The sequence below is a fragment of the Vigna unguiculata genome, chromosome 7 (genome assembly GCF_004118075.2).
Source record: "Vigna unguiculata cultivar IT97K-499-35 chromosome 7, ASM411807v1, whole genome shotgun sequence".
NCBI classification, from domain to species: Eukaryota; Viridiplantae; Streptophyta; class Magnoliopsida; order Fabales; family Fabaceae; genus Vigna; species Vigna unguiculata.
This window is the reverse complement of record NC_040285.1, coordinates 30,227,208-30,254,777: the sequence shown is the minus strand read 5'-3', so window position 1 is coordinate 30,254,777 and position 27,570 is coordinate 30,227,208. Positions and strand designations below refer to the sequence as shown.

The window sequence follows — 27,570 nt, the reverse complement described above, 5'->3', positions numbered from 1 at the left end:
TTATTTCCTAATGTTAATCAAAATAAACGCAAGTTTTTTTTGGTACTTATAACATGTTATACATTGACAACATTAATATTGGGAATTAATCATCATGAAATGTTAAAAAAAAGTTATATATTTATTTGCAATTAAACCTATATATTTTTTTGTAACTTCTAAATATACCACATGTTGTTCGACATGAAGAAATTGGTTGAATATAGACCTATCAAATTTCACTAGATAAAATGTATGTTTTTTGTAGTTTTAGATATTTTATTTAGCTCATCTTCTACGGAATTTATTTACTTGAGAATCTACTCTCTCTCTCTCTTTTTTTGTTGCTTTCTAGCAACTTCAGATTTTCTTTTTCAAATTTTATTCCTTGAACCATTGAATTTCACTGAAGAAATCCTAACTCGATGTGACAATTGTGTAAAATAATCACTTTCGAAACATTGAAATTTGTTTTTTTTAATCATGATTTCCTCACGAATTATACGATTCTTCAAATTCGTCCTTACTTTTATTTCTTTTAAATATTTGTATACCAAGTTCATCAGAAACTTATAAATATTAAAATAAAATTAATTATAAATTAATTATAAAACTGATAAAAAAAATTAAAATTACTTACATAAAAGTAGTTAACTAATTTGTTACACAATAGTGCTTAGTTTTTCGGTAAAACTTTCTCTTAAAATCTCATTCTTTTTATTATTAGTCTTAATTTGTTTTTCTTAAAAAATACTTAATTCAACATAACTTACATCAACAGTATTTAAGTAATTCTTGACTAAGAATAGTTAAGAAAAAGAAAAAATAAAATAAAAAAGAGGACAAGTAGATGCCAAAGAAGTCATGGACCAACAAACTAGGGATGTTAACGAGAAAAGGTAGTGTAGAAGTAGTAGCTCACATGTACCTTACTCTCGCTAGATATATTAGAATGTAACGGTTATGGATATCCGTGGATGTGGATACTATAATACATGTACCCGTTCCGTTACCATACGGGTATAAAAAATATCGATACTCGTTACCTACGGATATTCATTTACAATATTTATTTCCTATCCGTTACAGATTTGATCCGCAAATACTTACAGATATATATTTTTTTGACATCCCTATCAACAACTAGTTTCCCCGAGTAAAAAAAAAAAAAAGGTTGTGAAGTGTTAAAAAAGTTTGATAAAAAAGTTGTTATGATAAAGAAGAGAAAGCAAATCAAATAAAACAAAGTGACAGTGATAACAAAAACATGAAAGATTTTTAACATGGTTAATTAAACTCTTCTTGAATTTATATTAAATTTTAATTTAATCAAGTTGGACGGGATTGTTTTACTATTTTTTTAAATTTATTTCTAAATTTTGATATATTCTACCACGAATATGCAACACATTTGAAAACTTTTAAACAACATTAAATTTAAGAATTTATTAGATCAACACATGAACCCAACCAGTGTGACGTCCCATTTTAATAGATTACTCTACCAAATAAAGCATCACAAAATTTTAGTAACGAGAACCAATCAGATAAACATGGAACGTACGAAAAGTAACTATTACAGTCATCCATAGGAATACTTAGAGGAAAACCTGGGCATACAACCATGCCACAACTAAAAGAAAACTAACATAATCCAACAGTTTTGCAAAAGGAGTTGTCACTGGGCAACCATTACAAAAGGCCCCATGGCCATGAATCTGCCCTTAAGGTCATCAAGACAGTCAAACTAGATCGCACCGTTGCGTCCCCCGGATCCACCTCGAGCCTCCCTCTCATCTACTCCCACCAGAAGGTGATCATCGCAAAAGAGGAACCATAACAGAAACACGCACAAAATGCAAGGGTAAGCTAGTGTAATTTGATCTTATCATGATACAACAGACAAGTACTTAAACATTCCTTGACATGCAACACAATAGGCACAAGACATCATGTTATAGCAAACAAGCAGGACACTATGACTCAATCATCCGGATACATATACTAGGATCGGATTCACTGGACGCTTGCACTCGTGGTGGCCTCTACTGCTCTGCAGAGCCATTGCCAATGGGTTTCACCCTACCACACACGAGGTTAGCCTTTAAACGTCTAAGGCCATTATCCTGCCAAAGACTAGGGCCTCCCGCTACTCTCACCACTTGTGTCAGTTTGCTCTACTTGAGACTCACTGACCCTTTAGAGTTTCGGGATGCGATCCTTACTTGAATCCTTATCCTAATATATACACTACACGCCACCAGGAGATCTCCCCACGAGACTCATGGAATTACGCCTATCACACAACAAATTCATGTTTCATACCATATCCCCATCTTTATCTCATAACATCTAATTCTCATTTCACCCAATAATCATGTGTAATTCATGCCATCACTCATACCAAACATACCAACCTCGTTCATAAAATCCAAGCACCCAAGTATATTCACGCACATTTTATTTAGAAACAATATTTTAAATGGTACATGCAACAAATCATTCAAACAGCCAGGAAAGCATGTCACACATTCGCCAACTCGCTCAGGCGAGACGCTGGCCTTACTGACGCAGCGGGTTCTCGCCCAGGCGAGATAAGCAACAGGGGTTTTCACGAATTCTCGCTCAGGCGAGACCTCCTCGCCTGAGCGAGACAGGGCGTCGCTCAGAACGTGGACTGGTCGCCTAGGCGAGTTCTCGTGGCAGTGAGCACTCTGATACTCTCGCCTAGGCGAGACGAGCTCGCTTGGGCGAGAATAACAGATCTCACCACTGTTTTACGCATGCAACCCAGAAACGAGCAACCAAACATCATACTTTTGATTTCCACACAAGCACAAACATTTTCCAGCTCATTTTATGCAACAACAGAAGGGAAAACAAGTACCCACAACGAAAAACGAAGAAAACTAGCTTCCCTTACCTGTGTTTGAGAGCAAGAGAAACAAACAAGTCCAAAACTACAGGCACCACAGCTCCCGGAGCTAGAGCGGAGCTGAAACATGAAGGTCCGCACAAGCGGAGGTTAGGAGACCGAACCCTAATGTACCCGAAGCGCTCAACAGCGAAGAAAAGGGAAGAAGTAAACTGAAGCTCTAGAGTTCGACTTACCAAAAGTACCGGATGGGTTAGGCTAGCTTGGAGATGGAAGATGGTATGTGCCCTAGCTGAACTTTGCTTCGTAGAGGGAGACAAGGAGGAGCTCTGTTTCTGAAAAGGGAGACCAGAGGCATTGAATGAGTTTAGAGGGGTATAGGGGGTCCTTTAGTGGGCTGGCCTTGGACCCACGAACTGCGAGGCCCAACACTGAAAACACTAAAAAAAAAAAAATGGGACTTACAACCAAGACATAAAAAAATTATAAAAGAAGGACTTAGAATAATATCATTTATTTTAAAAACCTTAGATACAAACTTTAATAAATATAATTTATTTTCAAAACTTAAATACATGGACTTGCTCTTTATAAAATCATAATTTAAAATCTTGAAAATTTTATTTTAAATTATATAAAAAATGTAAATGTTAATTTATAAGTTAATATTTTTTATTGGCAATATTTATATATATATATATATATATATATATATATATATATATATATTAAGTATTTGGAGTATTTTAACGGAATACAAGAAGGTATAATAAAATTTTATGTTATTAAATCTCCACATAACTCATTGTTTAAAATTCAAATCCATATACCTATAGAAGTGGCTTGATTTTCGAATTGGGACAACTTTGGCTGCACTTTGACTTTGCTGTTTTTGTGACATTTTCGTAAAAGTGAACAACTTTTGTTTTCTAATTCTTCCAATTCATCATTCGTATGTATTCACACCTTTAAATAGAAAAAAAAAACATGAACTATAGAATTATAGTTAAAAAATTTTCTTAAGATAATATTACGATCATTCGAAATCTATTATCGAAAAATTTATTGGTTATTGCATCTGTCATACTACTTTTTATCAAATCACTATGTACCATCTAATTTAATACATATGGTTGAAAATTCACTTTTTAAAATAAAATCCTATTTATTCTTAAAAATGGCTGACCTAAACCTCCTAAATATGCAAAAAATAAAAATAAAAATAAAGTTCATATTATTATTAAAAAGAAAGTTCTAATAGTAGAATCATTTATGAGGGTTGACCAGTCACAACTTTCATTTAATCCAACTTAAACCAAAAGCTATACCAGGGTTTGCATATTGTATGTCACACTTAACCACACCATACCGCACACCAACACTATCAGAGAAAGCAAGGGAAGCCAACTTCATCACCCACTTCTCTTCATCTGTGGTAAACCATCATATTTCATTCTTATCTTAAAACAGAACTTGGTTGCTTTGCTGCTTCAAACAAAACATTAACTGAATATTCCACACTCCAAAAACTCTATATTTTTTGCTGCAAAACGCTTCAGTTTCAATCTTGTTTACTCCAAAAATCTTGACTTTTCAACCTTCTTTAGACTGTGTAGGTAATAGAAGATCCACACTCAGATAAGCTCCACAAGGGATCTTTGGTTCAGCCATGGCTATGAACAAAATTCTAAAGCTCATTCAACTTTTTCTTCTGATCCTAGCAGCTTCAAAAGCAGTATCTCAACCCTCTCCAGATTGCCCCCAAAGCTGTGGCAACCTAAACATTCCTTACCCTTTTGGAACACGCGAAGGTTGTTACATGAACGACACTTTCCTCGTCACTTGCAACGATAACTCCTCCACGCCCATTCCTCTATTAGGAACAAACAACATAGTGGTGCTCAACATATCACTAGAAGATGGGGAAATCATAGTTTCAAGTCCCGTAATCCGAGATTGCTACGGCACCGAAAGCAATAACTCAAAGGACCAAAATGGTCTCAATTTGACCCACTTTTCAGTCTCACCAAGTAGGAACAAATTCACTGCAGTTGGTTGTGACACCGTTGGAGTATTCATGGGTTACGATAGCAGCCAAAAACATGTTACAACAAGAGGGTGTGTATCCATGTGCGACACGCTTGGTGAAATCAGAAACGGATCATGCGATGGCATTGGTTGTTGCCAGATCGGTGTTCCCGATGGAGTGTATGGTTTTGCGGTGCAAAGTTGGAGTATAAACCACTCCACCGTACGTGACTTCAATCCCTGTAACTATGCGTTTACGGTTGCGGAAGGTTATTACAACTTCGAGACAACAAATCTTAAGAGCCTCGAGAATCCGAGGTTGCCGTTGGTGCTTGATTGGGGTGTGGGAAATCAAACGTGCGAAGATGCGCAACAACATCGTAGTAGCTATGCGTGCAAGGATAAGAACAGTAAATGCCTTAATTCAACGAATGGGATTGGTTATCGTTGCAAATGCCATCATGGTGGAAACCCTTACGTCTACGGTGGTTGCCATGGTAATTTCTAATTTTTGGATTGTATTTTACTTTTTAATATCTCACTTTTAGTAGAATAATTCGTTTAGATTTATCCTTTAAGTAACTGGATTCTTTCTTCCATGAAAAAATAGTATATTTATGTCAAAAGAATATATTTTTTTTATATACTCATGATTTTTTTTATATTATTAATTAAAGAACGGTGGTGGGTTGGGAAAGGAAGTGAATTTAAGTAGGTCAAAATGCATGTGTTTCATTTAAAGTTAAGGGCAATGTTTTTTTTTTTTTTAAGAATAAATAATTTGTTTAATAAGTTGACTAAGTTGACTTGGCCACCTCTGAAATTCATGTTAGGTTAGTTAACGTGTGACCTATATCAACTTGCTTGAGAGTGACTTGGCAGTTTGAAATTTTCATTAATCAATCACTGTTGCATTTAATATCTGTGTGATATGTGTATGGCCTGTTGAGCAAGATAATTTATGTGGATCTTAAAATTTGATCACAATGAAAAAGCCTTATATGGTGGCTGAATGGAAAGGGAAAAAAATGAAATGGAAAAGACTATGGCCCATCTCTTGTCTTGTACGTAACTTGTGGAGAGATTGAAAGCTGAATAGATGGATCTTTAAGAATTCCATGTTTAAAGAATTTTATTAATTTAAATATATTGATAATGTATTATTTCCCTTTCTATATAATTTTGATACTAATAGATAAGATAAATTTATGATGGGATTCTCGTAGTTAAAGACGAAAATAAAAAGAAACATTTTTTAGGAAAAATTATTTTTAACAAAGTTATGTTAACAAATTTTTGAAAATACACAGTGAGTGACAGTACTTCGATGGATAAAAAAAAGTTTGATGTGATTTAAAAATAAAAGATAAAAATTTGATGTGTATTAAAAAACAAATTCTGTCGAACTTTATCAAAATATCATACTTTTTTTTATTCATTTTATTCGATGTACAAGCCTTTATCATAAAGAAAACATAATTTTTTATTTCTTGATGCTTCATTGTGGCGAATGATGAGTCCTATTTTAATGTTTTTCTATGATCTTCTTTGCATTCCCTGCTATATATATGGTATAGAAAGCCTAGTTGAAACCAAAAATTGTGCATTTTATTTGGCTCAGTTAAGGATGAATGCGCTTTGAACAACAATCCATGCATCCACAAGAAAACCTGCAAAAACGTCCCTGAAGAAGGTTTTAAGTGCTCATGTCCAAAGGGCCACGAAGGAGATGGATTGACCAATGGCCAAGGTTGCAGATCCAAAAGAGACAAAAACACAGGGAATCTTATTCTTATAATTGGATTGAGTAAGCAAAAAAAAACATATACATTCACACACAATGTTTCTTACTTACTAGTTTATAAGTACCTGAAAACAAAGGATATAATGTTACTGTTGTTTACAGGTTTGAGCTTAACTCTATTGGCAGTGGTTGTGGGATGCCTAAACATATACCCTCAAATCCGTGATAGAAAGCTCATGAAAATCAGAGACAACTATTTTCAGAAAAATGGTGGAATGTTATTGCAAAGACAAATTGATTTGCTCAATGGCTCAACCGAAAGAGCCACAATTTTCACTGCTGAGGAGCTCAAGAGAGCCACCAACAACTACGATGATGACAGAATCATAGGCAAAGGAGGACATGGAACAGTGTACAAAGGTCTGTTATCAAATGGCAGTGTTGTTGCCATCAAGAAGGCCATGGTTTCCAACCAAGCTGAGATTGCGCAATTCATCAACGAAGTGGTCGTGCTTTCCCAAATCAACCACAGGAATGTTGTCAAACTACAAGGTTGCTGTTTGGAGACAGAGTTTCCTTTGCTTGTTTACGAGTTCATCACCAACGGTACCCTCTGTGAGCATCTACATTTCGAAGGCGAGGAGGATAAACACAAACTTTCATGGACAACGCGTTTGAGAATTGCAGCAGAGACAGCAGAGGCTCTTGCGTACTTGCACTCTTCTGTTTCCACACCCATCATACACAGAGATGTTAAAACTGCAAATATTCTTCTAGATGAGAACCTCACAGCAAAAGTTTCTGACTTTGGGGCTTCGAAGCTTGTTCCTCTTGATCAAACTCAGTTCACAACTCTGGTGCAAGGAACCATGGGTTACCTTGATCCTGAGTACTTCCAAACGAGTCAACTAACTGAGAAGAGTGATGTTTACAGCTTTGGTGTTGTTCTTGCGGAACTGTTGACAAGTAAGAAGGCACTTTCGTTTTTCAGGCCTCAGAGTGAGAGAAATTTGTCTATGTATTTTGTTTGTGCTATGAATGAGGGTCGGTTGGATGAGATATTGGACAGGGAAATTGTGAGTGATGCAAGTGTTGAGTATGTGATAGAAGTTGCTAATCTGGCAAAAAGGTGTCTTAGGTTGCATGGAGAAGAAAGACCAAGCATGAAAGAGGTTGCAATGGAGTTGGAGGGAATAAGGGTGATGGAAAAACATTCAGTGGGAGGAGCAAAAGATGTTGCATCTCAGGAAGAGACAGAGAGCTTTCTCAAACCACGTTCTCATTTTAATATGGTTGATCATGGAGATGGTAGTAGTAGCGGCACAATTTCTAGGTTCTATGATTTGCATAACCAGATTTTGGAACCACTTGGAGATGGACGATAGAAGAACAAAACATGGATCAATTGTAAGATTTCAGATTCACTTAGTTGTAAGTATACGGTGAATCGAATTAAGATTGAAAAATACTTCATTATTAGTTTTCCTCTATACAAAGTGGGTTTTGTTGGACATTTCAGAAAGTATCTTTTAGGACTTACTCATCATCACTTGAATGATTCATGAATTGAATTGGTGTGGTTGATTCCAACCTAATTGCTCTCTTTAAGTTTGTTTGATTTTTTCACCAGCGTAATGGGCTTTAGAGAAACACGCTCAGCCCATTAGGAAAAAAAACGAACCCGCAGCTTATTTTAGCATCTTCATATATTTCTTCTCCTTGCTCCCGAATAAAATTTTGTATTCTGTATAATTTAAAATGTAAATTTTTTTTATTTTAAAATATAATTTAAAATAAAAATTTTATTTTGTATTTTAAATTCTATAATTTAAAGTATAATTATTTTTTAAATTATTCAATTCAAAATATATTTTTTATTCTATATTTGAGAATATATTTTTATTTTATATTTAAATTGTATGATGTAAAATATAAAATTTTATGAGAATGTGGATCAAAATTATGCACTTCAAGTTAAAGAAGGTAGTCCGTAAAAGGTTAAAAGGTAATTTCCCACTAGATGGGCTGCAGTGGTTTGAAGGCCCAATAAGCAATACCAGCCAACGTCTTTTTCTTTTTTTCATGTAATTAGAATTAGAAATAAAAAAACAAGTTATTTTATATTTTAAAAAGGCTAAAATCATATTAAAAAAGATAGGGAAAAATTGTGAAAAAAATAATTTTATCTATGGGGAATGCTATTTGAGCAACAATTCATATAATAATACATTTTTTATTCATCTTTCATTACATGCCACAATTACCAAAGAAAAATTAACATAAATTATATCGTATATAATAATCTATGTTATTCAGTAGAAAACCCTTACCACAAGAAGAAAAAATGTCTCAAAAAGTGATGCAATGGTTGCACCAATAATTAGTAGAAAAATGTTACTCTGTCAGGAAGGTAGAAATCAATACAACAACTTTCCCAATAGTATTTTGAGTATTCCTCTCTGAGTCTTAAATAAAAACACCATATATGACTTAGCTTGATGGCAGTTCAATATGGTTTAACCACTGCCAGCTAACACACAATTCCCCTTCTCACCACACCAACTTAATGAAATGCACATTCCAAAGTTGCAATACAGAAGCAACTACTATTTTTTCTTATTCCATTTTTAAAATATTTTTCTTATATTTAATTTAGTCATTTTATTGGGTAGGTTATCAAACTCTAAGTATATATAAGAACCCTATTGTGGTCCAAATTGTTAAAACTCTTTATCAACATGGAAAAGTTACTCTTGTTCTATTGTTCTCTTCTCTTCTGTTCTGCAACTATCACCTTCACATGTTCAGCCACCACTTACACTGTTGGAGATACCTCTGGTTGGGACATTAGCACAAATCTTGATACATGGGTTGCAGATAAGAACTTCAAAGTAGGAGATGTTCTTAGTAAGTACTTTACACTTCTTTCAACTCAAAAGAAAACTAGAAAATTTCATATAACCACAGCTTATTTATTTGAATTATATATACTGATATATTAAACTTATGCAAATACTTCTTAAAGAGCCGAAATATTCACCAAGTTGAAAACTTTATTTGATTTTTGCAGTTTTTCAGTATTCATCGGGCCAAAATGTGGAAGAGGTTACAAAAGAAAACTTTGAGACATGTAACACGACTAATGTTTTGGCAATATATGGGAATGGTAACACAACAGTGCCATTGAGAAAAGGTGGAGACAGGTATTTTGTAAGTGGAAACAAGTTGTATTGTCTTGGAGGAATGAAACTTCATGTTCATGTTGAAGGTGATGATAGCAAAGCACTTGCTCCAACTATGGCACCTAAGGCTGTGGCTGGATCTGATGAAAACACTGTCACAGTTTCAAACTCTCCTTCATCAAAGAAGAGCACACATCTTTCAGTAGGAACTCTCAATTATTCTGCAAAGAATGCACTTCAGTTTGTTTATGTTGCTGTTATGGTTGCTGCATATTTAGCGTATAATGAATGTGACTAAAACTTCTGCTTTGAATGTTATTTTGTGACATTGATTGATGAAGCAAAAGGTCAAAGTTTTGCTTGGTTTGTAACATTCAGGAATTTATATACAGCATACTTTGTACATGTTTGAGCACATTAAAGGACACACATTCATGTTGTTTTTTTTTCTGTTTAACAACACTGTCATATTCATCCCTCATGAAAATGTTATGCCTAGGATTTCAAAACAAGAAGGAAAAAAAGGGTGATCGTTCTTCTCTTTTTGTCATATTATTTTTCTAAACCTTTTACGAGTCATCACAAAATATTTTTTACATTCTCTTGCTTTATCAATGTAATATTTATATGCTTTTGCATGTAAATTTATTTAAATCAATTATACATCACAATTTTACAATGTACTTTGTTAAATAACCATTATATAATAAAAAAAATAATGAGTGATTTTAAATTATCAAAATTTCCTCACGATTAAAAATATCCATGTAGAAATAGTAAAATTATTATTTAATTTGATCTTTTTAGTATACAATTATTTTTAAATTATGCTTAAATTATAAAAATTATTCTTTTATTGTAATGAATTTAATTTAAATATAGGATTAGTAATTAATATAAATAATGCTAAAAAATTTACCTTTAATGAATGCAATTCAATAATGAATTAGTTAGTCAATATAATTATATACATAGCATCATTTTAAATTGAAAAGACGGGAAGACACGTACACATATGATTAAGATCAAAGTAAATAAAAAATTTAAACGACAGAATCATATCCAAACTTTTTGAAATCCCTTTTCTTAAAAAATGATGGCTATAAAAAACAAAAAGTATTTAATTACAAGAATATATAATATACATAAAAAAATTAAAATGACTCTAAGAGACACGAAAATAATATTATTTGAAATAAACCACACGAAAATAACATTATTTGAAATAAACCACACGAAAATAACATTATTTGAAATAAACCACACGAAAATAACATTATTTGAAATAAACCACACGAAAATAACATTATTTGAAATAAACCACACATTCAAAAGAAAAATAAGATAAACACGGAAAAATATGTATAAAAAATAGATTAAAAAGGATAAATTTAATAAAGGAAAATAATCATGGTATAGCATCACAAAATTTTTTTATTTTTTTAAGAAAAATGTTTTTCTTTTTACACAAAAACACCCGTTGACAATCAACTTTCAGAAATAATATATTTATTAAAAAAATGAAATTTTGTATTTATAAAAAGAAATTGAAAGATAAAATAATAAATATAAAGTGAAAGTAACACTACTAAAAATTCTCATATTATATGGGATTATTTTTTGCAAATTTATTAAAAAAATTTGCAAGAAAATACTTTTTCCTGCTATTTTTTCTAAGAATTTTAATTGGCAGACAATTTCTTCGTGGGTAATTATTTCCTACAAAATTATAAAATTCGCAGGTATTTCTTATAAAATTTATTGTAAAAATATTTTATACAAAATGTTTTAAAAAAAATTGGCCTGCAATTTTTTTTATAACAAAATTTATAAATATTTTTAAAAAAAAAATTTCAGTAACCTTCTTTTAATATGTACTGACACAGTGTAAATGTTATGTACACTTGCACTGGCTTATATTGAAAATTCTCAATTATGTGAAGATCTCGGTTAAGGTAAAAAATATGTGAAGATATTATTTTATTATTGTCTTAATTAATTTTAACTAATATTTAAGATTAAGATGTTTTTACCTTTTTTATCCCAAGATAAAGAAGTAAGTATAATAAGATATTAAACGGGAGTTTCTGTACTTAAAAAGAAAACACGAGACAATGAAGAAAAAATGAATATTTTACTTTAAACATAACAATACTTTGCATTGATTAAATATTTCTTAATTTACGTCCTAAACATCATGACAAAGAGATAACCCCAATTGTTAAAATTTCTAATTTACTATTAACTTTTTTTGTTTGTAAGTAATAGATATTAGATAAATAGATAATCATGCAGAAACATGGTAGTACTGGGACATTTTGTTTGTGGTACGTACCAGCACAACATAGTGTACTACAACATTGGAATTGTACTAACACATATTTTTGAGTCCTATATTGCTTTGCAAATTACAAAAAGGTTGACCTTTATCTTAAAGCCTCACTCTTGCCACACTCCTCAGAAACCATGGCTTCATTGGGTGCGTCTTTTTTTTCAAAAAATTTTCACAAACTTTTGCTGTTCTATTTTCAATCTTAATTTCTGTTTTTTCATCTCTTACTTCGTGTTTGCTTTGCAGGGTTACAAAATGTGGCTGGCATCAATCTTCTTTTCAAAGAGGTATTAATGCTTCTCATCACCAAAAATACTTCAAAAAGTATTTAGTATATATATTATTAAGGTACTCTAAATTCAGTACTTGAACAAGATTTTAAAGTTATCGTAAATTTATTATCATATGTTCAGTTTCTGAAAACCCAAAAAAAAAAAAAAACTGTTGTGGTCGTCAGTTATTTAATGTGTGTGTTTACTTAAGATTCAAAACTTTACCTTAAATGTTTTCTTTGTATGTTTGATTTAAGTCGGATCTACTAAATTTGAGTTGAAATAGTAACTAGCAATAAAAATCATTTTACATTTTTTTTTTTAACTTATTTTTGGAATGAAAATATTTCACCATAGATCATATCGTTGTAAAAGATTACTCAGTGAAATAGTTATAGGGTTATTCTGACCGTGAGCTTATCGATGTATAGAAAGTTTATTTCCAAAATAATTATATGCATTTCAGAGATTAATTTATCAAATGCATTTAATATATTTAGGAAATAAGGTTTTGAGTTATTTGGACGAGTAAAAAAAATAGGGGGAAAATGGGAGTGAAACTGGCAAAGGGAGGGGTGGGAATAGTAGAAGACAAGGGAAGAAGGTTGTGGAAAACATTATGAGATTGGATGAGAAGAGGGTTGCTGGAAAGAGAAGAAAAGGGGAAAAGGAGAAAGGAAAGAGTATTTTTAGTACTTTAAAAATCACAGAAAAGGGTGGGAAATTTAAAGAGAAGAAAAGGACTGTAAATAGAAAAATCATTCAGGCAACTTTAACCAAACCCAAGAAAGCATGACTTGGGCTGGCCTGATTTATTGGCCCATTAACTATCTTTCCTCCTTTTCATGGGCAGTTTCTTTCTGCATCACCAAAACTTTCTTCCTACACTTCCATAAATTCTTGTGTTCTACTCTATAATCTAGAATACAAATTTTAAATTTCAAAATGGACCATTCAAAAAGCATTTTTTATTTTATATTCTTGGATATGTAAACTAAAATACAATTTTTGAAATATAATTATTATAAATCTCATTATATAATTTAAAATGTATTTTTTATTTTTTATTTTAAAATGTACAATTTAAAAATACAAAAAAGTTATATTCAGAATACAAAAATTACAATCCTGTATGTTCTTCGCATATTGTTTTCCATGTCCTTTTTGCTTAAGAAAGCATGTTATATATACACTGCAGGGTCCAAAAGTCAATGCAAAGTTTGAGCTGAAGCCGCCACCGTATCCACTGGTAAAAAGACCTAAAGTTTGCATGCTTTACAAGTTACAATAGATTGTGATTTCAAATTAGAATTGCACATTGAAGAGAGAATACTTATTATATTTTTCATACATTATTAAATAAACTTAAAAATGAAAGGATTCATACAGAGGCATCTCAATACATGCATGGACTAGGTTACTATGATTAGTCTTATTTTCTGCTCATTATGTGGACAAAGTGATTTGATCCTATGCTATAATCTAATTAAACAGACACATACATAGATGATGATTCTTAAAATCACACAACCAAGACTTGTAAAAAATGACTGTAAATCTAATAAAATCGATCAATAAAGTGAAATTTGCATTTATCTGAATATTATAACTTCCTCTTATTTCTAGTCGATTTGGGATCTTCCATAACTCTTATACTCCGGAAAAAATTAGTAATCAGTTGATCGTATTTTGTAAAAGCTTGTGATAATGAAATCTTTCAGAATGGTTTGGAGCCTGTGATGAGCCAGCAGACACTCGAGTTTCACTGGGGGAAGCACCACAGGACTTATGTGGAAAATCTGAAAAAACAAGTTGTTGGGACAGAGCTTGATGGGAAGTCACTGGAAGAGATTATAGTCACTGCATACAATAAGGGTGACATTCTTCCAGCTTTCAACAATGCAGCACAGGCATGCATGCATGCATTCTTGTAACCAGAATCTTCTAATGTCTTTGTTTCAAAACCATGTCTTTGTTGGAAATTAATCTCGTAATGCACACTGCAGGTATGGAACCATGACTTCTTCTGGGAGTGCATGAAACCAGGTGGAGGTGGAAAACCATCTGGGGAACTTCTAGAACTCATTGAAAGAGACTTTGGTTCATTTGAAAAATTCCTTGATGAGTTTAAGGCTGCTGCTGCAACACAATTCGGTTCAGGATGGGCCTGGCTTGCATGTGAGTTAAAATCACCCTTTTAGAATCAGATCATTTCTAAATATTACTTTATTATAGTTAATTTTAACTAGTCAAAGAGCTTGTTCATATAAGCAAGCACATTCACATTCACATACCCTTCTTGTTCATTCATTTTTGTTCATGAAATATAGATAAAGCAAGCAAACTTGATGGGGAAAATGCTGCAAATCCTCCTTCAGCTGATGAGGATAACAAGCTAGTGGTGATCAAGAGTCCCAATGCTGTGAACCCCCTTGTTTGGGGAGGTTATTATGTAAGTAGCCAGAACTAGCTATGATGCTATTGTTCATTGTTCATTGTTTAATGAGGGTCATTTCCCTGATAAATTATGATGTAATTTCATCTTAATTTCTTGCAGCCACTTCTTACCATTGATGTTTGGGAGGTATGTAATAAACAAAATAGTTTTCTGTTTGTTACCGATGAAACAACTTGCACACACAAGCTTTGTAACAGTCATCAATACCAAATTGCTAACTGTGTAATCTTTTTTCTCATTTTTGTGCAGCATGCTTACTACCTTGATTTTCAGGTGCTATGTTGCTCAAACCATTATGTATAGCTAAGATTAAAACTACCAACATTCTTTTTCCAACACATTCTTTGTACTGGTTGAAATTCACCTGAATCTCAGTACCATTTTGGAAATGAGATCAAGTGAATTTTTCACCAACCAAAGATAGTGTTGCTAGCATTTTTCATGCAATTATTGGTGAGAAATGTGTTCAACAGATAGATTTATTTTAACTATGATTATTTGTTATTTTTCCAGAACCGGCGTCCTGATTATATATCAGTGTTCATGGATAAGCTTGTTTCCTGGGATGCAGTGAGTTCTAGACTTGAACAAGCTAAGGCTTTAAGTGCATGATGTTGACTTGGATGGTGTGATGTTCAATGAGTGAAATATTTCTATCTAGATAATGTAATGTGTTGCCCTTTAGATACATGTGGTATCAGGGTTAAATCTCTTCAGCCTGCAGATTATGTTCTATGCTCTGAAATCTTATTTATGGTTATCTTTCACTTTGTAATAATAAGGTTGTTTATGCATAAACAATCAGTAGAACAATATTATGATGTACAACTTTTTCCCAGAACTTACATGGAACCTTCTCTTTTCTTTTCATGAGCATGATTGAAGAAGCAAATTCTAAACTTGAAGAGTTTAGTGTATTTGTATATGTGGGAAGAAACTCTCAGATCTTGATGATATATATTATTTTTATTGGAGGGAAGTGTATTGATTAATTAGATGAAAGGAAATTAACTCATAATTAATTATACGAGGATTCATTAGGAAGATAAACGTGACCTGAGTCGAACCTACAAACGGAATTGACATCTCTTTTAACCAAAAATCTTAAGGTAAGTTAGGGAGAGATTACATAAATGTACCTTAGTCTAACTAACATAAGAAAATAATACCACTTTTAATTCAAAACTTTAAAACAACGAATCTATGAGTCTTCCTTTTATATAGTGCTCAAGTTTTTATTTATATCCAATGCGAAACTATTGATAAATCTGATCATATAAACTAAATGCTGTGAATTGTTTTTTTTTTCTTTGTTTAATTCCTGTGAACCGATTAAAAGATTATCATATATAAGACCAGAAATCATATTTGGTTAAGAGAAATTAAAATAGAAAATCTTCTTGTTTGATTTATAAATTCAGAGAGAGAATGAAATTTAGGGAATCATAATTTTCCAGCTTCAAATGTTACCTCTTCTTCAATATCAGATTTTTTTTTTTCATATGTTAGAATTACTCTCCCTCTTCTTCAAACCCAACAGTCCATTACATAAATAAAATACAATGTAATTTAGTTAAAGCATAATGCATAAGGGCTACAATACAAGACCCTATATCCACCCAAATGTCATGGATTCAGAGTACTGTTACAAAAGCAGAACTGTAATGAATCCTTATTGCCCAATCTTGGGGTTACAGTGTTGTATATATCAATATTGCAGTAGAATGTTAAGGAGACAAAGTGTTTGTATATTTTACCTTGTATTCAAGTTTTGAAGTACAAAAGAATAAGGTTATGCTATTGGCTTCTGTGTTATTCTTTTGCCTATAAATCTAGGCGAGAGAGAAATACAGTTGAATATTTCTTCAAAATTACAATCAGTACAGTTTTCAACGTTGACTAGATGTTACTAAACCAATGATTTGTTCAGATGCAAAATATTCTACGAACCTTTAGCATAACTTAAAATTCTATCTGTATTTGGCCATGAATATTAAGGACTAAGGAGTATACTAGTTTCAATACATCTCTATAGATCATAATAGGAAAATATAACCTGATGCTTCAATGTGCCATTGGTCCAAATGAGAAACATAATTTAGATAAAACAAGGGCTATTATATATGTATGCTTTCAAAGTAGAAACAAAAAAGTGGTCATGAATTAGAGACCAAAAGTTCATCCCAAATGATGTCCATGTCTAAGGAGGGCATTCTACTTAACTGAACAGTTTCCACATCTGATATCTCATGGTGTGTACTTTTGCTTCTCTCAGTATCAAATTGCCACTCCTTCATGGTTGAATCCTTGTCATTTGCACTTTTCAATTTGGCATTTTCATCAGTGTTCTTGTTGCTTGAGCCTGCTGGTGAGTCAGTAGGTTTCCTATGAGAACCTTGAGATATTGCTTGTAGTTTTGCCTCCACAAGTGCTGCAGTGGTTCCATTCAGAGAATTTGCCTGGATTACATGCTTGAGATCTGGGAAGTTCAACTGTGCATATTCTCCTCTCAGTATATATGCTGCTGTGTCATATGCAATGGCAGCATCTTCAGCAGTGTCAAAAGTCCCTAGCCAAACCCTTGTTCTGTTTCTTGGTAATCTAATCTCAGCAACCCATTTCCCCCAGTGTCTCTGCCTCACCCCTTTAAACAATTTTCCTCTTCCACCATACTTCATAGGCTGAGTCCTAGTGCTACTCAACCAATTCTCATTGAAAGACTTCAGATTTTTGTTCATTTTGTCTGCATCACCACCTGTTTGATGCTGGTTTTGCCCAATGTAAGGAACTTGATAAGTGGGGTTAGAAGTTACAGACTCACCACTTTTCATATTTGATGATGATGAGTACACCATGGAGGGTTCCTGCAGGACCAAAGTCAAGTTTGGAAAATTGGGTGGGGGAGAAGAAGAGGGTAGAGAAGCAACTGACTCATCAAAACATGGTGCCATAGTCAATGGTGGGAGAGTTTCCAAAAGATTTAGAGGAATGGAGGTGTTTTTTGTGTCTGAACCTGGGAAGATAGAATTGGATTGGTTTTTCTCTCTCACATTTGCAGGGATGTGACTAATCCATGTGGCTAAAGGTGCCTCTTCTTTCATTGAGGTAGAATTTGAACTTGAAAGAAGTTGTTGAGATGATGTTATTGATGAGTGAGAACCCCCTATCATTGCATTGTCCAAAAATCCTGTTGCCATTTCCTGCAAACAAGTTGAAAATTTCTTTTGAGTGAAGGTTTCCTTCTTTGGAAATGTACCCTTCATATAGATCCTTCAGACAGTAAATCTGAGATAGAACACTGACAGATAGAAATGATTAAAATGCATGCACTCCACTAAATACATTTCCTGAGGACTAAGGCACACCTCACATTGCAGGTATCAGTTAAGGATTATTATTATAAACAATAAAAGTAACCTACTTTTTTTCATTAGGAATATGTTGTGCCTTCAATCAGGTGTATTTCTTTATGGGGATTTCATTTTTTACTTACAATTTATGGTTGCATTATGTTACATGTTTTTCCTTCACAACCAATAGGAATCAGACAGCTCAAGCTTTTTTGTATCAGCTGTCATACAGGATGCAAAGTATTGAGAATTGACATTCGTTTGATGACAACAGCTTCCTTAATTTAAGACCTTCATGTTCATTGTTTGTTATTGTATCTGGTATTATTCTTTGCTCTCTAATCATGTGATTTTGTTGAACACCCACATGCTATATTCTTCTCTTGACTGTGCTAATGTAATTTAATGCAGAAATCCAATGAACCAATCACAATTTGTTTTTTGTCACTGATACATTTCATACACACCTCAGATATTCCTAAAAAAATGTTGTTACATCTACTATTGAGCTAGAGAGTAAAAATCAAATCACTTTATAGAAAACAAAAGCATATTAAAATCAAATCCCTGACAAACTGCACAATTTTTCCTCCTTAAAAATGCACTGAGTTTGGAAGGTTTGGCATCTGTTGTTGTTGTTGTTTTCCCTTTTGGTGCAAACAAAGGTTCATTATCTATGTTGTCATGTACACGAATACTATATTTATGAAAGGTTTAATTTCAATATCCTTTGTGTTAGTTTGATGAAGTCAGTGCTATACCTTTTTTCAGGTCTATATAGCATTAAACAAAAACACTTAAATGTGTGAGCACAGCAAAGTATGAACTTTATGAGTTTTTATTTTCATCAAACACTTTGGTGTCTTTTGAGAAAGGCATAAAGACACTGAAAACGGTTCATAAGGTAGATAGATAAGGCCAATGAAAATGTAGCAGAAGCTAATGCTTAGCACAACACTTCCATATTTGAACCTATAATGATTAAAACTGCACAACATTGTGATTCATTGCTCTAATTTGAAGACACCCTATTTGTTCATGCCACATGGCATGACCACTCTAAGGAAGTAACACCATTTTTTTTTCTATGTGAGACAGATTCTAGGCATCTTTCACTCCCCATGTAACTTTTAGTAACACTTTAAACCATTTACAATAGGTTCCTCCAATTGTACAACTGTTTTCTGAAATACTTTATGAGCCATGCACATGGCTGTGACCAGGAAAGAATGTGATGTGTGCCACAAACTGAATTGCTTAGTATAATAAACAGGACAGAAGGTGATGCATATGATGTTGCTTTAGTTAGCTGTCAACTTTTCCCACATCAACCATGATTCTTAATTCCTATATATGCCTTGGTTTGTACCTCACCATCATCATCAAGAAGAGATTAATATTAAAAATGGTCTTGCAGTTTGTGTAGTTCATTGAAATAAAGATAAAGATAAAGATGTGTGTGCCTTATCTCTTGATTAGACATTTGAAATTTCCAAAGCTTAACATAAGTTAGTGCAATGCAATACAATATTATTGTATGTTAGGGTTTAAATATACTTATATGAATTAAAATATAATTATTTTTTGTTATTAAATTTCAATTTTTTTTAGCTTGGCTTTTAATCCCCGTAATTTTTAGTTTTATAGTCTTCGTCATTTTATTCTAGTCCTGTGATATATTGTTCATTTGAGTTATTAGAATTTTACATGGATAAAAACAAAAGAAAATATATATTTAACATGGATAAAAACAATTAAAAACAGAAAAAACGAAAAGTAAAATATATATATATATATATATATATATATATATATTATCGGAGATTGTTACCTAGATAAGGTTGAATTTGAGTTTATTAAGTAATGACAATATCGTTCATGTCTCGATAGTTGGAGATCTTATATCTTATAATATACAAGTGGGAATTATCTTCACCATACACACAAATTTCGATAACAAGATAAATTTACATTCACTTTCCAATATATTTTAAGAACAAATATCATATTATTTCAAGTACTGAAACATATTTAAGTATTATTTAATCATTATGGTATTCTTGCATTGCATTAATATAACGCCAAAATAATTTAAGTGAAGGTTAAGCTAAGTGAGTTACTTAACTTTTGTTTTATCCAAAGCAAGCATCGGCAAAACAAACGTGTAATGGAGCCAAAATTAAGTGGAAATTCTTATCCATGTCTTTATTAAAGAGTACATTTGTATGACTTTTTCAACAATGCTAATGTATGAGAGAGACCTAAAATATGTCTACTAAAATATAGTTACCTTAATATAGCTTCTAAGACATTAGTCATATGTTTTTCCTTAAAATAGCTACAAACTATTTGTCATTAATTTGAGAGCAATTTGGTTTTCGCAATTCGCTCAATGATTTTTATTCAACTCTTAGCAGTGCTTCTTATCTTCATTATGCCACTTAGCAAAATTTGGCATTAAGTTATAAGAAATAAACTTGTAGCACACCTTCTATTAAGGAATCTCATACCTCTTACTTACACTTTGATTCCATCAAAAAAAGAAGATTATAAAAGGTATCAATACATTGTAACTACTCATATACCGATCGATCAAACACGTCACACTTTACTTTTCTCATCCCACTACGTTTTGTTGTAGGATTCATGAACCACTTCAAGAAGGATATTCAAAAACTATGGACCATTATTAATTACCTCTTAGTAAAGTTTCTTGAAAAAGATGGATCATCTTCTAACTAGAAACCAGAAAAAGAAAAAAAAAAGTTGAAGATCCTAAATTCATATGGTGAGTGGACGTAAATCTTATCTTATAATATGGTTTGAAAGAATTAAATTAGACTTAAAATTTACTTTTTAAAATGGTATTAGAATTATGTTAAAACATATCTAAATAAAATTTAGCGTTAATTGAATTTATTGTTTCATCTATTACGGATCATTATAAATTTGATAATTTATCTATTTGACAAAGTCATTATTTATTAAGTTTATTATTTCACTTGTTATCAAACAGTTGTTATTGCATCACCATAAATATCTAATCTCATATTTAAAATATATGTTTTTGACATGAAATTTTTCACCTTACAAACAAGTCAATTTTATAGAAATGACTTAGTCTTAAAATTTATGTTTTAATAAAAAAATTAAATTAAATATTTGGCAAACTTATAGAAATAACAGTCCTTTTTAAAAAAATGTAAAAAAAAAAGTTGAAATATAGTATATTGCCTCTCCTGTATGTGATTCTGCTTTATGGCTATACTTTTTTTTTTCAATTTTTAAAAAATGATATGGTTTTGTCACGAAGGAAACGGAATCTGTTTTTAATTTAAAGTTTTAGGTACAAATTTTTGGGGAAATGCATGAACCCTTCGCCATCATATGTTACATATTTGTCTACCATACTTAAATTTAACAGTCTTGATTGTGAAACACAATATGCAATAATTATGTTATTTTCTACAAAACTGTAGAAATCTAAATTACTGCTTTTGTTGTTTTCTTCATAAATGATTCGAAAGAAATGAATCATTAACATTTTATATAAAATATTAAAATATTGTCTTCAATGTAAAATTCTAATATTGAAAAAAAAAATATATATATATATATATATTATATTTGAAGACCAAAATCAGATATGGAATCCTAACCTTATTACAATGAGATTACTGGAGCTATTAACTTTATTTTAATTAACCAATTGATAAATTATTTAGTAAAATAGTCTTCAAATATAAATGGTAAAATTTTAAATAATATTTTTCATCAAATATTAATATACTTTAGTTTTATTAGTGAAATATATTGAGGAATCATTATATTTTTAAATTGTAATTAGTTTAAACTATTATAATTTTTATTTTTAAATCAATTATTTAAATTATTTATTTATTTATTTTTAATTACTATATATATATATATATATATTATATTTTATATTATACTATTGAATACCATATTTTAAAACATTTTCAGCCAAGTTAATGAAACATTTAAATAAAAAATATATATTATGTTGATTTTGTGTAGTAAAATGTATTTTAATTTAACTTGTTTGAAAAAAATAAATTGAAATTTAATAAATATTATAAAGATAAAAAATGAATATAAACAATTAGAAGCTGATCTTTAGAAATTTTTGTTAAATAATGAATAAAAAATGTAACAAATTATAAATATTAGGATTAAACGAATTTTAACTACTAAAAACGACTTAATTATATTTTGAATTTTAAATAAAATTAAAAATTTTCAATAGATTTTTTAATAAAAAAGATTAATATATTACAAAAATATAATTTATTAAAAATTTAATTAAAAGTTTTTAAATTTATGAGGTTTAAACACATAAATAAACCGTATAAAAATACCTTACCAAAACATGTTCACGGTCTTACATCCTCTAACTCCCGTGAAAATTTATTTAATATTAGGCCTTATCTTCAACACTCTTCCTTGCCAAATTGACCGATTGTGATTTGTCCTTTTCCAAATTTTACAACTAAATTATTGATGTTACTTTAAGCAATATGTAGTTCATTGTTGTAAGTAATAATTAAAATAGTACTGAAATGTTATTTTCGGAAATTGAAGACAAATTCCTAATTTAAGAAACAATGATTAATGGAAGTAAGGGTATGTATGGAGTGACCACTGAGTATTATTTTTGGAGAATTCATCCTCTTTTGTGTTATGTAATTTTTCAGGTGATAAGATAAGTTGGGCTTGTATTAGTATTAAATGAATTTATTTAAATTAACTTTATAAAAAAGTAATTTTAAACTTGATTGAACATATTGGTTTACGTGTTTATTTTGTATTTGGATTTAGGGTGTTTTTTTAAAGAGATAGATTTAGAAGAGAGTGTGAAAATAAATTTGAATGAATATGAATGAATTTAAGTAGACAATTTTTTGTGTTTGTCTAAAAGAATTTAAAAGTGAAAGTGTGTGAATTTTAGAATGAAATTTGTTAGAATCTGTGAATGATTTAATAGATAAAAGAAATAATTGATTAAAGATATAAGAATATCATTTTATCTTTGTAATTAAAATTAATATATTATGTAATATTATTACAAATATTTATTATAATCATTATTTAGTATTATCATTATTTATTATATATATATATATATATATATATATATTAATTGATCCTCGCTAAGTCACCACACACACTAGGATCAGTTCACTGATGAAGAAGTAATATTTTATGGCTGTTGCTTCTTACACCCCATCAAATTTCTTTCTCTATCTCATAAAAAACGTCTGATTTTTTTTTTTTTCATAACAGAAAGGAAGATTATTTTCCGAAAAAAAATCGAAATTATTTATTGTGTTTCGAAAAATAGATTTAGTAGGTATTAGGGTGCCGGTAGAAATGTGATAAGGTGTCGGAAGCAATAGCCATATTTTTATGTGGTTCATGTATATGCATTTCTTGGCACTGCTAGTTTTATATAGTTGGGAATGTTCCTGGTTCGTCTTATTTGTTATTTTTAAGAAAAGTTTGAAAGGTAAGATGAATAATCAAACATACATGGTACTGAACGTGGAAATATAGACAAACAATAGAGATGATAATGAGAAAATAATCACCACCTAATTTAAGTTTAGAAAGTAATGATGTAAATATGTATTTAATTTTGCGCCACTGATACGACTGGGAAAGTATATTTCACAATACAAAACACTGTTATGCATTATGCAATCACTTAGAAGTTTCATGGTTATTTATGACCAGTGGCTGATTATTATCAATCCATAGATTATGCTAGAAAAAAAAAAAATCCTTAACTAATCCGTTAAATTCTTTTACTAAATATGCCAAAAAGAATGCAAAACCTAATTCTCATTTCATTATGCAGCAAATATGATGGTGCTTAAGTTTTAAATCTTTCATGGGATAATCTTAAGATCAAATTAGTTGGGTTAACATGGAAAGACATGCATAACATACAATATCAAATGCTTATGGCCAACAATTTAGTTAAGTCAAAATTTATCACACTCAGTTTCATCAAGCCTGAAAAATTCAATTCATCATTACCAGAATCACTAGTACAAAAGAGAGACAATCTCAATCCTTTTCTAAGTTCAGTTTTCTTTTAATTCGAACCCAATTCATAACTGTAACAAGCAAAATCCAATCCTTCACGGAATCAACAAACTGAAAATAGGCATGTCTCCAAGATTTCTTCAACACTAAGCTGCCACAAACAGCACAAAAACCAACGATGTAGCCAAATCCTATGCTCAAACATAACCAAAGTTTATTATGGTAACTGTCTTGATCTTCATCTGTGTCATTACCAGTGGTGGTTTCATCAACATGCTCTGAACACTTAGCAGAAAGAGGTGTCCCACAAAGGTGTGGATTACCCTCATAGATGGAGGGATCAATCAAAGTATGGAACTGATTTGTTGTTGGTATTTCACCAGACAAGTTGTTATAGGACAAGTTCAAATGTCCCAAGAAGGTCAAGGAAGCCATATTTGGAGGTATTGGACCAGAGAGATGGTTGTTGGAAAGGTCAAGGCTTTCCAATTGATGCAGCGCTCCAATGTTTGATGAAATGCCTCCAGTTAATTGGTTCCAAGACAGGTTCAGAGAAACTAAGTATGAAAGTTCTGTCAGTGACTGTGGAATCTCCCCAGATAGATGGTTGCTGGAAAGATCAATGAGATTTATAACATGCATCTGTGATGTGTATTCCATTGATCTTCCTTTCACATACAAATCCATGTGCTCAGAGTATACTACAGGGTTATCTAAAGAAGCGGTTTTGCCAAAGTAATGATCACTTGGTGCTTTGAAACCTGTCATGTTGCCAAAGCATGGAGGAATATGGCCTGATAAGTTATTGTGTGAAAGATCAAGAACATGAAGATATGATAAATGGCACAAACTTTCTGGGATTTTTCCAGTGAGTGCATTGCCTTGTAGTCTCAGCTCATTCACCCAAGTTCTGTTATTCCCAAGCCACTTTGGTATGGATCCAAAAAATGCATTATCTCCAAGATCTATTGTGTACAAATGGGGGCAATTGGGCAACACAGATGAAATCTCACCAGAAAGATTATTGTTGCTTAGTTGAACTATTCTGAGTGAAGGTGTTGTGCACATCCAAGCAGGGATTTCTCCTGATAGATTGTTGCCTGATAGATCAATGGTAAAAAGGGTTAGCTTGTGACCCTCTCCATATAAAGGTATTTTTCCTGATAAACTATTGTTTGATAGATCAAGTGAAGTCAAATCACTTAGCAAACTCATGGATGAAGGTATGCTGCCAGATATAAAGTTCCCTGAAAGATCCAAACCTTCCAACTGTGACATTTCTTGGCCAATATTTGAAGGAATTGAGCCAGAGAGAAAGTTGTTGCTTAGTGAAAGGTAAGTCACACCAGACCAAACTGGAATTGACCCCTCAAAGGCATTGAACCCCAAATTAACTTGTGCAAGATCACCAAAGTGTAAGGACTTTGGAAGGCTTCCCTTCAATTGGTTGTAGGAGAGGTCCATAGAAAGGATCTGTGGTGAGAAATCCCAAAACCAAGTTGGCACTGTGTCTGATATTCCAGTGTTTTTGAGAACAATGGTCTTTAATTTGCTTTGAGGTTTGAGCCATGATGGAAATTCAGGGCCTAATTGACAGTCATGGATTTTTAGATACACTACATTAAAAGATGGAGCCCAGTTTTGTGGGATATTGAAACTTAAAGACCCCATTTTGGATGACACATAAAATTCGGACAAATGTGTGAGGTTATTGAAATGGTTTTCAGTTAGGGTACCTTCCCAAAAATTCCCATCAAGGTCCAGTGTCAACAGTTCAGTGAGCTGACCTATGTTAGAGGCAATAGTCCCATTCATGATGTTTTCAGAAAGGTCTAAAAGTTTCAAATATGACAAATTTCCAATGGATGAAGGGATTGAACCAGACAACTTGTTACCATTTAACCTAATGGTTCTCAAATTTTTAAGGTAACCCAATGAGGTTGGTAAATTCCCTGTAAGCTCATTGAAAGCAAAATTTAAACTTTCTATGGTACTATTAGTACACATTGTTAAAGCCTCCACAAGTCCTTCAACATCACCAACAACCTCAGGGTTTGATGACAAGTCTAATCTATGTAACTTGCAAAAATTTCCCCATGAAACATCAGAGATGTGGCCTTTAAGTCTTGCACCTCTTAAGTCAAGTTCAATTAAGGTACTGATATTGGACAACCATCCTGGTATCAAGGAATCAACCCTATTGAAAGAAAGATCAAGAACTAAAAGTGATGTAAGGTTAAAAAATGGAAGAGTTTGAGGTAAACCAGAAAGTTCACAATCAGATAACCTCAAAAATGAAAGAGATGGAACCCTATTGATAGATTGGAGCCATGAACTTGATGCTCTACTGAGATTGACACCACTCATATCTAGATATTGGAGAGATGTAAGACCAGACAACCAACTCAAATCAGAAGCTGATAATGAAGATGAAGGTGTTGACAAAGAAAGATACTGCAAATGAGACAAGTTTCCTAGCTGAGAAGGAACCTTTCCAGCAAAGGATGAATGGGATAAATTGAGATACCTCAACATACCAAGTGAACCTAAAAATGATGGGACTTGAACATCCTCAAAATCATTGTGACTTAAGTCCAAATAATTCAAATGTTTCAAGTCAAGAAGAGAAGCATTCAACTCACCACTCAAAGGCCTTTTGGTGTGTGTGGCTGAGTTATTTGTAGCCTTGGAACAGATATCAGTGCCTCTGAGGTTTAGCCTTATCACATTCCCTGCATGTTTGTTGCATCTTACACCCACCCATTTGCAGCAATCACTGCCAACCCATGAAGATAGGCAATGAAAAGGATCATTTAGATTTTCTTTAAATTTCAGAAGGGCTTTTCTTTCCATCTCAATGCACTCAAAACTATTATCCTTAGCAGCAGAATTTGGCTCTATAGCTGCCATAACAAGTGATTGAAGCAAGAGTGAAAAAAGAATGATAGAAAGTGGAAACATGGCTCGATTTTTTTCCATGACAGAGAATATAAAACTCTGATATCTTGTGCACCTTTTTATAGCCATAAATGTGTTGAATTCAACCCTCTAATTACTATCTTATAGACTTACTAACAGTACGAAATTTCCACTTACATGTATTGATTTTTATCAAACTATTAATCTGCTCTTAGTCTACTTGACAAGTATTACGAGTAACGTTGATACTAATTTTTTTTTCTGTAGATGGTGGTACAGTTCCAAGTGCAAACAATTTTGTACAATTAGTTAGTCTCTTTATAATTGACTAAATTAACTTTTTTTGAGAGTGAGAGTTACGT

At 31.9% G+C, this 27,570-nt stretch overlaps 5 protein-coding genes across 7 annotated transcripts; 3 read left to right on the top strand and 2 right to left on the bottom strand.

The window, feature by feature from the left end:
• Window positions 1-4,183: 4,183 nt before the first annotated feature.
• On the top strand, window positions 4,184-8,137 carry LOC114190859 (wall-associated receptor kinase 3-like). The gene is made up of 4 exons (XM_028079912.1): window positions 4,184-4,289; window positions 4,462-5,379; window positions 6,504-6,689; window positions 6,789-8,137. The coding sequence occupies exons 2-4, from the start codon at window positions 4,524-4,526 to the stop codon at window positions 8,009-8,011; spliced, it is 2,265 nt and encodes a 754-aa protein (XP_027935713.1). The 5' UTR covers window positions 4,184-4,289; window positions 4,462-4,523; the 3' UTR covers window positions 8,012-8,137.
• Window positions 8,138-9,360: 1,223 nt separating this feature from the next.
• LOC114192316 (stellacyanin-like) lies at window positions 9,361-10,250 on the top strand. The gene is made up of 2 exons (XM_028082004.1): window positions 9,361-9,533; window positions 9,697-10,250. The coding sequence occupies exons 1-2, from the start codon at window positions 9,365-9,367 to the stop codon at window positions 10,104-10,106; spliced, it is 579 nt and encodes a 192-aa protein (XP_027937805.1). The 5' UTR covers window positions 9,361-9,364; the 3' UTR covers window positions 10,107-10,250.
• A 1,879-nt stretch (window positions 10,251-12,129) lies between these two features.
• LOC114192036 (superoxide dismutase [Fe], chloroplastic) lies at window positions 12,130-15,746 on the top strand. 3 transcript variants are annotated; one of them, XM_028081587.1, is made up of 9 exons: window positions 12,130-12,287; window positions 12,387-12,427; window positions 13,611-13,661; window positions 14,134-14,322; window positions 14,419-14,590; window positions 14,743-14,864; window positions 14,970-14,996; window positions 15,120-15,143; window positions 15,384-15,746. In XM_028081587.1, the coding sequence occupies exons 1-9, from the start codon at window positions 12,275-12,277 to the stop codon at window positions 15,480-15,482; spliced, it is 738 nt and encodes a 245-aa protein (XP_027937388.1). In that variant the 5' UTR covers window positions 12,130-12,274; the 3' UTR covers window positions 15,483-15,746. The 3 variants fall into 3 exon arrangements, with proteins under 3 accessions (XP_027937388.1, XP_027937387.1, XP_027937386.1); XM_028081586.1 differs by having other exon boundaries at window positions 15,120-15,167; XM_028081585.1 differs by having other exon boundaries at window positions 14,970-15,143.
• An 882-nt stretch (window positions 15,747-16,628) lies between these two features.
• On the bottom strand, window positions 16,629-18,305 carry LOC114190687 (ethylene-responsive transcription factor ERF062). Its single transcript, XM_028079666.1, has one exon. It carries the CDS (start codon window positions 18,131-18,133, stop codon window positions 17,027-17,029), a length of 1,107 nt encoding a protein of 368 aa, XP_027935467.1. The 5' UTR covers window positions 18,134-18,305; the 3' UTR covers window positions 16,629-17,026.
• A 5,940-nt stretch (window positions 18,306-24,245) lies between these two features.
• Window positions 24,246-27,294, bottom strand: LOC114190469 (receptor-like protein EIX2). Its single transcript, XM_028079367.1, has one exon. It carries the CDS (start codon window positions 27,266-27,268, stop codon window positions 24,311-24,313), a length of 2,958 nt encoding a protein of 985 aa, XP_027935168.1. The 5' UTR covers window positions 27,269-27,294; the 3' UTR covers window positions 24,246-24,310.
• Between the last annotated feature and the right edge of the window lie 276 nt (window positions 27,295-27,570).